At 42.0% G+C, this 12,230-nt stretch overlaps 1 protein-coding gene across 3 annotated transcripts in view; it reads left to right on the top strand.

Annotated features, from left to right (window-relative positions):
* Positions 1-12,230, top strand: part of LOC126473461 (uncharacterized) — a 265,016-nt gene that overhangs the window by 240,404 nt on the left and 12,382 nt on the right. The window contains exon 9 of one of the 3 annotated variants that reach the window (XM_050100525.1): positions 2,520-2,572. The exons of the other annotated variants lie outside the window; for them this stretch is intronic. Within the exon in view, the coding sequence (XP_049956482.1) occupies positions 2,520-2,533 (14 nt within the window). The 3' untranslated portion in view covers positions 2,534-2,572. Of the gene's footprint in view, positions 1-2,519; positions 2,573-12,230 lie in introns of those variants that run through there. 3 annotated transcript variants of the gene reach the window in all.

Raw genomic sequence — 12,230 nt, 5'->3', positions numbered from 1 at the left:
ATATTGAAATCACCGCAAAGAATAATCACAGTTTCTTTTTTGTAAAAAGTATTTAGCAACAATTCTAATTTATCAAAAAAGACTTCTATGTTTCCACATGGTGACCTATACACTGTTATGGCTATGACTTTTTTCATCAGGCCATATAGCTGGACAGCACCTGCTTCAATGAACTTTTCAATACTTAAGTTCTCTGCTTCACATCTCTTTATAAATTCTAACTCTTGTCTAAGGTAAATATCGACTCCGCAACCTTTTGCAATTTTCCAACTATAATGATTTGCCAGTTTAAATGGATTAATATTAATACTACTAATTTCATGGTCCTTACACCAGTGTTCAGTAATACGCAAGACATCAGGTTGGATGTTACTTACTACTGTTTTGAGTTCACAATATTGGTTCTTGAGGAACTGCACATTTAGAGTCATAATCATTAGAACAGGGGAGTGAGCACTGATAGTATTTCTCCTTTTGTTTAACACTGTTAACTTGGAGTTTTCATTAAGGCTGGATACCAAAAATCCTGTTGTACCATAGGTTTCTTGTTTCTGTTGCTTTTCCTTCTTGAAATGGATGATGCTGATTGATTGTTTATACTAGCTGTGGCAGCTGATGACATTTTAATATCAAATATAGAAGATGGTGATGTTTTTAGTGCTTCAGCAAATGTTGCTCTTGTTAAGGTTTTCATTTCTTCTGCTTCTGCCCTCATTTGGAGTGGGATGTTAGGGAACTTTTCTATTGATATACAGCTTATTTCTTCTAGTATCTTTTCACCCATCATCTTTTTTCCATAATAGTTCCTGTGCTGTCCATGCCTCATGAAATGATTTCTCTCGGAGCTGTTTGCATCCACAAAAGTTGCACACTTAAAAGCACAGCAGATCTTCCTAAATTTATTATTTGTTGAGTTTATTTCTTTGTTTACACATGATTCCTCGATTAGATCATGGCTATGTGGCACACTTACAACGAGAACCTTTAAATTTAGATCTGATAGCTTTTTTAGAGTTGTTTGAAGTGCCCTTGTCGCTAGTTGGCTTTCATTTCTGTGTATGTCATTTGCTCCACCGATTAGCACACAACATGTTCCAGTCTTAACTAAGTTTTCACAATTATTTGCTATTTCATTAAGGGGAGTGCCAAGTTTGATAATGCCTGCTACTCTAAATTGGGACTGCCGATCATTTATTATTTGTGCCACACCCTTCTCATGACTGTCACCTAACACACAGACTTGATATTTGTTGTTCTCCAAGTGCCCTCTTTTTATTGGTTTTATAGTACACTTTGAATAAACATTTCTCTCGTTAGAACACACAGATGATCTAGATTCACTTTCACTTTCACTTGTCTTATTTTTTGAGTTCACATTTCGTCCTGTTGTGTTTTTATCACCCGTTTTTCTTTGCACTCTATTTACTGACGATTTCATACCGTCTTGCTAAAGCCACATACTAAACCACTACTAAGTAAGTTTCTGTTGTATATTTCTTATACTTTTAGATAAATGCATAGCCAAGGTCTAAAGATTTATAATATCCCTAATTTTGTAGGTTACTCAAGATGAAAACTTAATTTGGTAAAGTGAAATAAAAATATATTTGCGACTGATGACCGAATTTTATTCTGGAATAAATACTGCAGTTTCTACAAATTTCAGCCATGAATAAAACGAGATGAGAATGCTTTCAGATAGGAAGTGTCTCAGTAACAGAAAGAGAGAAAGACAGAGAGAGAGAGAGAGAGAGAGAGAGAGAGAGAGAGAGAGAGTGTGTGTGTGTGTGTGTGTGTGTGTGTGTGTGTGCCACAGTAAATTTTACAGTTTTTGAGTTAAAGCAGTCACTGAGAAAAATAAGATTTTGATTATCCAAAAAGTATTGCCCAATGAGGAGTGTGTACATTTCACAGTTCTGTGTACAATGTGTTTATGACAATGTACTAAGAGTTTAGGGAGAAGTTTTTGGCCACAGGAACACTGGTGTCCTGACGGCTGTAAAACTTAGATTTTTGCAGGTAATATGAAGCCCTCTCATGGCAGACAATGACTAACTATGACTCAAATTTAGGCAGTCTTGAAGGCCATTTAGATAGTAAGATGTCTTTTCAGAAATGGTGTATGAGGTCACATTCTACAATATACATACATATATTAAAAGGGCTGTAGAATGAGAGGGACCCAACTGCAGTACTAAGCATTACACCTCCATTAGGTAGCCCAATTCAGTCTCATAATTTATTAGTTGTCTCGATGGACTATTCCATTGATGTAAAGCAGAAGGTATGGCAGATACTGATTAGTAATTATGTTAAATTTATCCCTTAATTATTTTGAGAAAAACAGTAAATGCAAATAAGTAAAGGGTAATGATGTACATATATGCTAAAGGACAATCTAGTATTTTGTTTGAGAACCATTGCAACTTTACTGCAAGAAATTATTGGTACCATAAAATTTTATTTTTAAGTTGGGAGCAGAGCAATATGTTAGCTAAGACGGAGCTCTCTGCTTGCAGATGAGGCAGAGTAATTGAGTAATGCTGGTCCAGAGGGAGCATCAGGAACTATTTTATGATGGGGTGGGCAGGATGGCAGTCAGTGAGTAGTTCTGCCTGCAGGCCTGTACAATAGGAGCTACTCAAAGAGACCTGTAACAAATGGGCAGCTCAGCATAATATAGAGCTGGCAGACATTGGTGAAACTAAACAAAACACAAGATAACATAGGAATGCTTTCAGAGAGGAAATTTCTTGGTATGTGTGCATCTTTATTGGATGAAGAAGAAAGTCATTAAGAAACAGCTTCAAATGTATCTGATAAATAATATAAACATTGAAATGAAGAATTCAAGCTGGCCATCCCAAGGGGTCGATTGTCTCATAACAAATTTTACATACAGCTGTTGTGGAACACTTCACATCTAGGTTCAGAGGACATTTCACTGTTAGGAATGGTGTGAGGCACTTGAACATCTGCTGTGAGGTTGTACATGACTTTGGTTGTGGGTACATCTTTAGCACCAATTATGGTCCAAAACAGAACATTTCGCAAAAATAAAATTATTGTCATGTACTGTAATTACAGTAAGACAGCTAGAACATTTAATTTCATGTGCTGCACTCAAGTGCAATTATTTTATAGTTAATATTTGTGTATACATTGATCAACCTCACACCAGCACTACAATATCTCATTAACAATATACTGCATTTCATTGTCAGTGTTACATTTCATTCAAACATTTTTTTTTTCAAGTGGCAATTAACAGCATTTATATACTTGGAAAAATGCAAGACACAATACTGTGTCATACAATTACTAATTTACAGCCAATTTTCATCATTAACCATCTTTATGACAGAAGAATTTGCAATGGTATCATGTGACATACCTATCTTCATATATGAAGGATAACATGGTCATAGTCAAAATGTGAAAACATTTCCAGAACCAAAGCAGTGGTTTGAATTAGTTGATGGAGCCATTGATCTGATACCAAAACCTCTGTTAAATTCCACAGTTTGACTATGATTATGTTATCTTTCATATGCATGGTATGAAGACATGTATGCTGTGTGTTATCACCATTGTAAAATTTTTTATGCTGTGAGGATTGTCAGTGGCCAAAACTGGCCATAAATAAATAATTGTATAAGCTTTTGGAGCCAGTGGCTCCTTCTTCTGGCAGAAGAGTTGAAGGGGACACACATCCCTGAGTCAGGGGAGACTTGCCAGATACCCGGTAAGTTTAAGGAAAGGGTTACAGTTTGGAAAAGTTACCCACAACCCTGGGTCAGGGGAGACTTACTGGATGTCTGGTTGTCAACAGAGAAACAACAAAACTGAATGGGAGGGTTGTGGGTGACTTTTCTGAACTGTACCCCTTTTCTTAAACTTCTCCAGTCCTTTTTCTTCAACCCTCTTTCTTCCCCTTCAACTCTTCTGCCAGAAGAAGGAGCCAGGTTCATGACTGTGTTTTGGGTCTGTTTAGGTTCTGAATTCTGTGGGGTGGTGGGAGAGAGTTTCTAAGGTGTGGTAGAAGTAGGAGGTCTGTGAGGGAATGTTTTTTGGCCTTGAGGGGAAGTTTGTGGAGGCTCTTGAAGAGGCAGTGGAGGTCCAAAGGCAGGAATAGGTGGTGAACAGATTGCGGGGTTTTTTAGGATGGTATTTTGCGTACTGTTCTAGTTCCTAGAGGGAAAGAGTTTCAGTCTGGAAGTTGGGATGCAAAAATCTGGGATTGCCGAGATGCAGAATTTTATGGATGGAGTGAAGGTACTGAAAGGAGGTTTGGACCTGATTTGTATGGTTTTGCAGGACTAAACTGGTGAGAAGTATGTATATGGTTTTGCAGGACTAAGCTGGTGAGAAGTATGGACTGCAAAAACCTGGATGGAACTATACAGTATCCTCGTCCATCCATAGTCCACCATGCTCCCAAACCCCTGCCTCATGGCTCATATCCCAGCAATAGACCTAGGTGCAAATCCTATACCATACATCCCCCTCCACCCCTACCACCTACTCCAATCTCAGGCATTTCCCATACCATCGAAGGCAAAACCACCTATGAAAGCAACCATGTGATCCGCCAGCTAAGCTGCAACCATTGTGATGCTTTCTACATGAGCATGACAGTTAACAGGCTGGCTGTCCTAATGAATGGCCACCACCAAACAGTGGCCAAGAGACAGCTGGACCACCCAGCTGTTGAATGTACTGTCAACACTGTGTGCTTCACTGCAATGACTGCTTCACAGCCTGCACCATGTGGATTCTTACTACCTGTGCCAGGTTTTCTGAAATACACAGGTAGGAACTCTCCCTACAACATATTCTTCTGTCCTTTATTCCCATAAGCCCCCCCCCCTCCCATCCCCCCTGACCACAACCTTCACTACTCCCTACCGTCCCCCTACCTACCCCCTTCACTACTCCCTACCGTCCCCCTACCTACCCCTTTCCGTGTTCCCACTCCAGCAATGCATGTCTTCTATTCCACTAATGCACCTACTAGTCTTTTCTACTTCTCTCCTCTCCATTCTCCTTTTCCCACCTCCCCCTTCCTCCCTCACCCCCCTGTGCAGCCACCCCACACCAGGCAGCTTCCTTATCCCCACTATTTGCTCACACAAGACTGCTGTTCACACCAGACACTGGTGCAATTGGTTCCCAGCACCCGGGGACAATGGCCACATAGGCTTGGGCTGCACTTGTATGAATGTATTTGTGTTCTGCTTAAGAATAAAGCTTATGAGTAAATATTTAAGCAGTCTATTTCACTGTGTCTGTTTGTGACTCAGCACTTCCTCTGGGTGGTGAGTAGTAATCTACCCTTTTCATAATACTGTTGTTAACTCCTCAGTCCATAGCAAAATCCAGTCCATGCTGCATCCAGCTATAGCAGGGCCCACAACAGTAGCGCACTGACTGTGCACTCTCCAGATCGCATCACAGCTGACAGACTGACCCAGGGCAGGCTTATTTGCCAGATTCTGGTGAGATCCCATTAGAGAATGCTCTTGATAACCAGCACTCTGTGGGTTGCGGTGCAGCAGTGGTCGATAGTAATTTTGCAACAGCTATTCAGTTTCCATAGTGATGTCAGATGGCACAGTTACAGATATGAAGTACAAGCTTCTCAGAACTGAAGTCAAAATGCATTTTTTCAATTTAAATTTTCAAGGGTATGTGTATGCAAAAAGTTAGAAGATTTCACCTTAGTGGTTGATTCTCATCCATGCTTTACGCATATAATTGGTATTGTCCTCTGTGATTTGCAGAGCTATTGTCCTTTTTTTATTTTCAAATTAAGAGAAAGTGTATTTGCAGAAAACTAGTCCATAAATCCTTAAGTCATCTGAAAAATAACATATTCTGGCTGTTTTGCATTAAGTGATACATCACTGAGCTGAATGATGACATAGACAAGGTGGAGAGTTGAGTGCTCACTGCAATTAATATTTTTTATTTGTTTTGAATACAGTTAATTACACAAGAGCTACTAGTTTCAGTATCACATTACCATCTAATTGCATAATATTTTCAAAAATTGATTAATATCTTTACTTTATGGTAGAAATAGCACATGATGATTCTGAAATTTCCATTGTTTATGTCCAATGTTGCGTGAGCGTACTGTGATGCACAGTTGCTGGATTAATATATATCTGAAGATGAAAATAATACACCTACAGCAGTAATTTTGGTATATCAGAAGGTAAAAATGAAATAACCATGTGGCGTTGTTGGCCAGGAAGCCCTTTCCATGGAGTTCGGCTGCTGGGTTGCAAGTTTTATTTCAGGTGATGCCACATTGGCTTACTTGCATGTTGGTGGTGATGAAATTGATGATGAGGACAACACAACACCCAGTCCATGAGCAGAGAACCTGGGCCTGCTGCATGATAGGCAAGCACGTTACCACTCAGCTAAGCAGGCAGACATAGGTGAAGGTGAAGGGTGTAGTATGAAAAATCATTAATGGATGTGAGAAAAACAAGTGACCTAAGATTAAAACTTTTGTCAGTTTATTGATCAGACTTTCCTATCCATATACACAGCTCTAAAAAAATCAGAACACCATAAATTAATGTAGAGTAATGAAATTTGGTAAATACATTTGTCTGGCTAACATACTTTAGTGATTAACACTGCAAGATCTTAGTTTAATGTAAATGTGAGATAAACTGTCACAAGTGTGGAATACTGGTACATTAATAACCATTGTAATCACTTGCTGTTTGTGGACGATGCTGGAGTCGTCATCTGATAATTTCACGTATGTTCATGATTGGAGACAGATATGGCGATAGAGCAGGCCTAGATAACATGTTGACACTCTGTAGAGCATGTTGGATTACAACAGCAGTATCTGGGTGAGTGTTATCCTGTTGGAACCCCCCTCTCTCAGAATGCTGTTTGTGAATGGCAATACAACAGGTCTAATCACCAGACTGACATACAGATTTGCAGTCAGAGTGAGTGTGATAATCACAAGAGTGCTCCTGTTCTCATATGAAACCACACATCCAGATGTAGATCCACTATGTCTAGCATGCTGACAGGTTGATTGCAGGCTCTCAACTGGCCTCCTTCTAACCAAAATACAGCCATCATTTGCACCAAAGCAGAACCTGCTTTCATCAGAGAACACAACAGACCTTCAACATCCCCTCCAGCTCTCGCTTGATGCCGTTGAAGTCGCAAATGGTGATGGTTTGGACTCAGTGGAATGCACACTACAGGGCAAATGGCTTGGAGCTGTCCTTGAAGTGACCAATTAGTAACAGTTTGTTGTATCACTGGGGTGCCAACTGCTGATCAGATTACTGCCGCAGATGCAGTATGATGCACCAGAGCTATGCACCAAACATGATGGTCTTCCCTCTTGATAGTGCCAATTAGTCATCCAGAGCAACTGTACATTCATGCGACTACCACTGCCAGCAGTCATGTACAGTGGCTACATTCCTACCAAGCCTTTCTCCAATATTACAGCAGGAACATCCAGCTTCTCATATCCCTATTACATGACCTAGTTCACTCTCAATGAAGTGTTGATAGTGGCATCTTTGTCACCTTAAAGGCATTCTTGACTAACATCAACTCACCACATCCAATTTCGAAAGTAACTAACAATCGTGACTGGTACAGTATGCATTTAAAGCAAACCTGATTTGCATCCTCATAGTGGTGCTACTGGCTTCACTCTTATGTGACTGGTGCAAAATTTGAATAGATATCTCTGTTCAAATGTAGAAACATTTCTGCTTTATTTGCATAAAGTGTGAAGCAAGTAATCTGTTTATCTACAGAGCTAATTTAATGAAACCTCAGATTTTCAAATAAAACATTTACTTATGCCATCAAAAGCTTTAATAGTTCATTGAGAATACCAAATGGTATTATATCATCATCTTTTTGCTATTTTAACAAGTCCCGTCAATCTCCTTTTCTGGTGAGGCATCACTTCTTTCTCAGTGCTAATGTATGTGCTGCAGGCCAATGACAACATCCTCTACAGAAATGCCTCCCTGTTCACATACCCTTCTTAAAGCATATTTATAAGCCTCCCCCCTTTCTTAATATGTCTTATCAGTTTCTTCTCCTTCTTATCACACAAAAACTCATCCAAGATGTAAGACACAAGATGAGCAAAACAATTGTTTGAACCCTCTCCCCAACGAAACTGAAATATGAAAATTAATCCTTCACTGAAATGAGAATCAATACACTCTTCTAGCAGTCTGTATGTTAATCTAGTGCATCTGATATTCACCGGTAGATATCTGTTGACTAGGTGGTATGATGTGTTTTATTTGCAGAAAGGACACAACACATTGATTCACACTTTAGATGCATTTCTCTCATATCTTGTTAGCTATTAGTTGCATGTTTGCACATAGATTAGCTTCAAAAATGATATAATGTCACAACAGCAGATCACATTCTTCCATGAAACATTAAAAAATCACACCACGATATCCTTGAAATAAAGCAAGCATGTACAGAAGAGTGCTAATTCACATTTTCAAAGAACAAAGGATGTACAAACTGCCTGCAAAGGGAGCAATGCAAACTATGAACAGTACTGCAGCAATCAAAACAGGAGCTTCACTCTAATACATATTAGGACGTATTTGTAACATGTTTATGTCTGCCAGGATATTCAGGAAATCCTCATTGTTATACTAATTATTATGTTAACATCTGGTTTTCTTATCAGTGACAGTTTATATAAAATTGTATGTTTTTATGAGTAGAAACATCTAAGTCTTCATAACAATACCAGAGAAGGAAAGTTGCTACTCACCATATAGCAGAGACGCTGAGTCACGATGTGCACAATAAAAAGATTCACACAATTGTAGCTTTCGGCCATTAAGGCCTTTGTCAGCAGTAGACACATACACACAAGCACACACACACTCACGCAAATGCAACTAGCACACACGTCTGCAGTCTCAGAGAGCTGAAACTACACTGCGAGCAGCAGCACCTGTGCATGATGGGAGTGGCGACTGGGTGGGGGTAAGGAGGAGGCTCGGGCGTGGAGGGGGAGGGATAGTATGGTGGGAGTGGTGGACAGTGAAGTGAACTGTTGCAGTTTAGACGGAGGGCAGGAGAGAAGGTGCGGAGGGGGGAGGGGGTAAGTAGCGGAAAGGAGAGAAATAAAAATTAATTAAAAGACTGGGTGTGGTGGTGAAATGATGACTGTGTAGTGCTGGAATGAGAACAGGGAGGGGGGCTGGATGGGTGAGGACAGTGACTAATGAGGGTTGAGGCCAGGAGGGTTACAGGAACGTATGATGTATTGCAGGGAAAGTTCCCACCTGCACAATTCAGAAAAGGTGGTGTTGGTGGGAAGGGTCCATATGACACAGGATGTGAAGCAGTTATTGAGATGAGGGATATCATGTTTGGCAGCATGTTCAGCAGCAACAGGGTGGTCCACTTGTTTTTTGGCCACAGTTTGTTGATGGCCGTTAATGCAGACAGACAGCTTGTTGGTTGTCATGCCTCCATAGAATGCAGCACAGTGGTTGCAGCTTAGCTTGTAAGTTACATGAACGCAGTCCACCATCTAAAAACTGATACTGATTTATAATCCTACCTGCAGACAAAGGCTCCACCACCTTTGTTTTGAACTGCAAGGATTATGTGGCAGTAGGACTCCATCAGATACTTCCACCTACAAACCATGCCACAATGATCCCATTCCAGCAATCCAGCTGGATCTCCAATCACTACTGAAATCCTTAGGCCCATCCCAGAACCTCTCCCCACAGTCCATCTCTCTAGTTACCCCTACCACTCCCCGCACTCCCACCTTCTACATGCTTCCTAAAGTCCATAAACCCAACCACACGCCCCATTGTGGCCAGTTACTGTGACCCCACTGAGAGAATCTCTGCTCTCATAGACCAACACTTTCAACCTATTACCTGGAACCTATCCTCCTATATAAAAGATACCAACCATTTCCTCGACCAACTCTCCACAGTTCCTGTCCCTTTAACACATGGTGCCCTGCTCGTTACTATTGATGTCACCTCCCTGTACACAAACATTCCTAATGCCCATGGCCTTACTGCTGTTGAACACTACCTTTCCAGATGCCCTATGGATTCCAAACCAACAGTCTCCTTCCTAGTCTCCATGACCAATTATATCATCACCCACAATCACTTCTCCTTTGAAGGCGTTATCCACAAACAAATGCGTGGTACGGCTTTGGGCACCCATATGGCACCATCCTATGCTAATCTATTTATGGAACATCTAGAGGAATCATTCCTAAAAACCCAGAATCCTAAACCCCTCACCTGGTTCAGATTCATTGATGACATCTTTGCTATCTGGATTGAAGGTGAGGACACCTTATTCACATTCCTCCAGAACCTCAGCAACTTCTCCCCCATTTGCTTCACCTGGTCCTGCTCAACCGAACAGCCCACCTTCCTAGATGTTGACCACCTCAGAGATGGCTACATCAGTAAGGTACCTCCATCCATATCAAACCTACTAACCACCAGCAATACCTCCACTTCGACAGCTGCCACCTGTTTCATATCAAGAAGTCCCTTCCGTACAGCCTAGCCACTCGTGGTCATCACATCTGCAGTGATGAGCAGTCCCTCTCTAAATATACTGAGGGTCTCACTGAAGCCTTCACTGACAGTAATTATCCTCCCATCCGTGTACAAAAACAAATCTCCAATGCCTTATCTTTCCAGTCTCCCACCACCTCCCAAAGTCCCACAGTCCGGCCACAGAGGAGCATTTCCCTCGTAACTCAGTACCATCCGGGACTGGAGCAACTGAATTACATTCTCCGCCAGGGTTTAGATTACCTCTCATCATGCTCTGAAATAAGAAATCTCCTACCCCCTATCCTTCCCACCCCTCCTACCGTGGTATTCCGGCATCCATCGAACCTACACAATATACTCGTCCATCCTTACACAACCCTTGCTCCCAATCCATTACCCCATGGCTCATACCCCTGTAATAGACCTAGATGCAAGACCTGTCCCATACATCCTCCTGCCACCACCTACCCCAGTCCGGTCACTAACATCACCTGTTCCATCAAAGGAAGGGCTACCTGTGAAACCAGTCATGTGTTTTACAAGCTAAGCTGCAACCACTGTACTGCCTTCTATGTAGGCATGACAACCAACAAGCTGTCTGTCCGCATGAACGGCCACTGACAAACTGTAGTCAAAAAAGAAGTGGACCACCCTGTTGCTGAACATGCTGCCAAACATGATATCCCTCCAGAATGAGATTTTCACTCTGCAGCGGAGTGTGCGCTGATATGAAACTCCCTGGCAGATTAAAACTGTGTGCCCGACCGAGACTCGAACTTGGGACCTTTGCCTTTCGCGGGCAAGTGCTCTACCAACTGAGCTACTGAAGCACGACTCACGCCCGGTACTCACAGCTTTACTTCTGCCAGTACCTCGTCTCCTACCTTCTAAACTTTACAGAAGCTCTCCTGCGAAACTTGCAGAACTAGCACTCCTGAAAGAAAGGATATTGCGGAGACATGGCTTAGCCACAGCCTGGGGGATGTTTCCAGAATGAGATTTTCACTCTGCAGCGGAGTGTGCACTGATATGAAACTTCCTGGCAGATTAAAACTGTGTGCCCGACCGAGACTCGAACTCGGGACCTTTGCCTTTCGCGGGCAAGTGGTAGAGCACTTGCCCGCGAAAGGCAAAGGTCCCGAGTTCGAGTCTCAGTCGGGCACACAGTTTTAATCTGCCAGGAAGTTTCATGATATCCCTCATCTCAATGACTGCTTCACAGCCTGTGTCATATGGATCCTTCCCACCAACACCACCTTTCCCGAATTGTGCAGGTGGGAACTTTCCCTGCAATACATCATACGTTCCTGTAACCCTCCTGGCCCCAAACCTCATTAGTCACTGTCCTCACCCATCCAGCCCCCTCCCTGTTCTCATTCCAGCACTACACAGCCGTCATTTCACCACCACACCCAGTCTTTTAATTTCTTTTTATTTCTCTCCTTTCCGCTACTTACCCCCTCCCCCCTCCACACCTTCTCTCCTGCCCTCTTTCTAAACTGCAACACTTCACTTTACTGTCCACCACTCCCACCATACTATCCCTCCCCCTCCACGCACCAGCCTCCTCCTTACCTCCACCCAGTCGCCACTCCCATCATGCACAGGTGCTGCTGCTCACAGTGTGGTTTCAGC

The sequence above is a fragment of the Schistocerca serialis genome, chromosome 4 (genome assembly GCF_023864345.2).
Source record: "Schistocerca serialis cubense isolate TAMUIC-IGC-003099 chromosome 4, iqSchSeri2.2, whole genome shotgun sequence".
NCBI classification, from domain to species: domain Eukaryota; kingdom Metazoa; phylum Arthropoda; class Insecta; order Orthoptera; family Acrididae; genus Schistocerca; species Schistocerca serialis.
The sequence above is the reverse complement of the archived record's forward strand: the minus strand, read 5'-3'. Positions and strand labels throughout refer to the sequence as shown.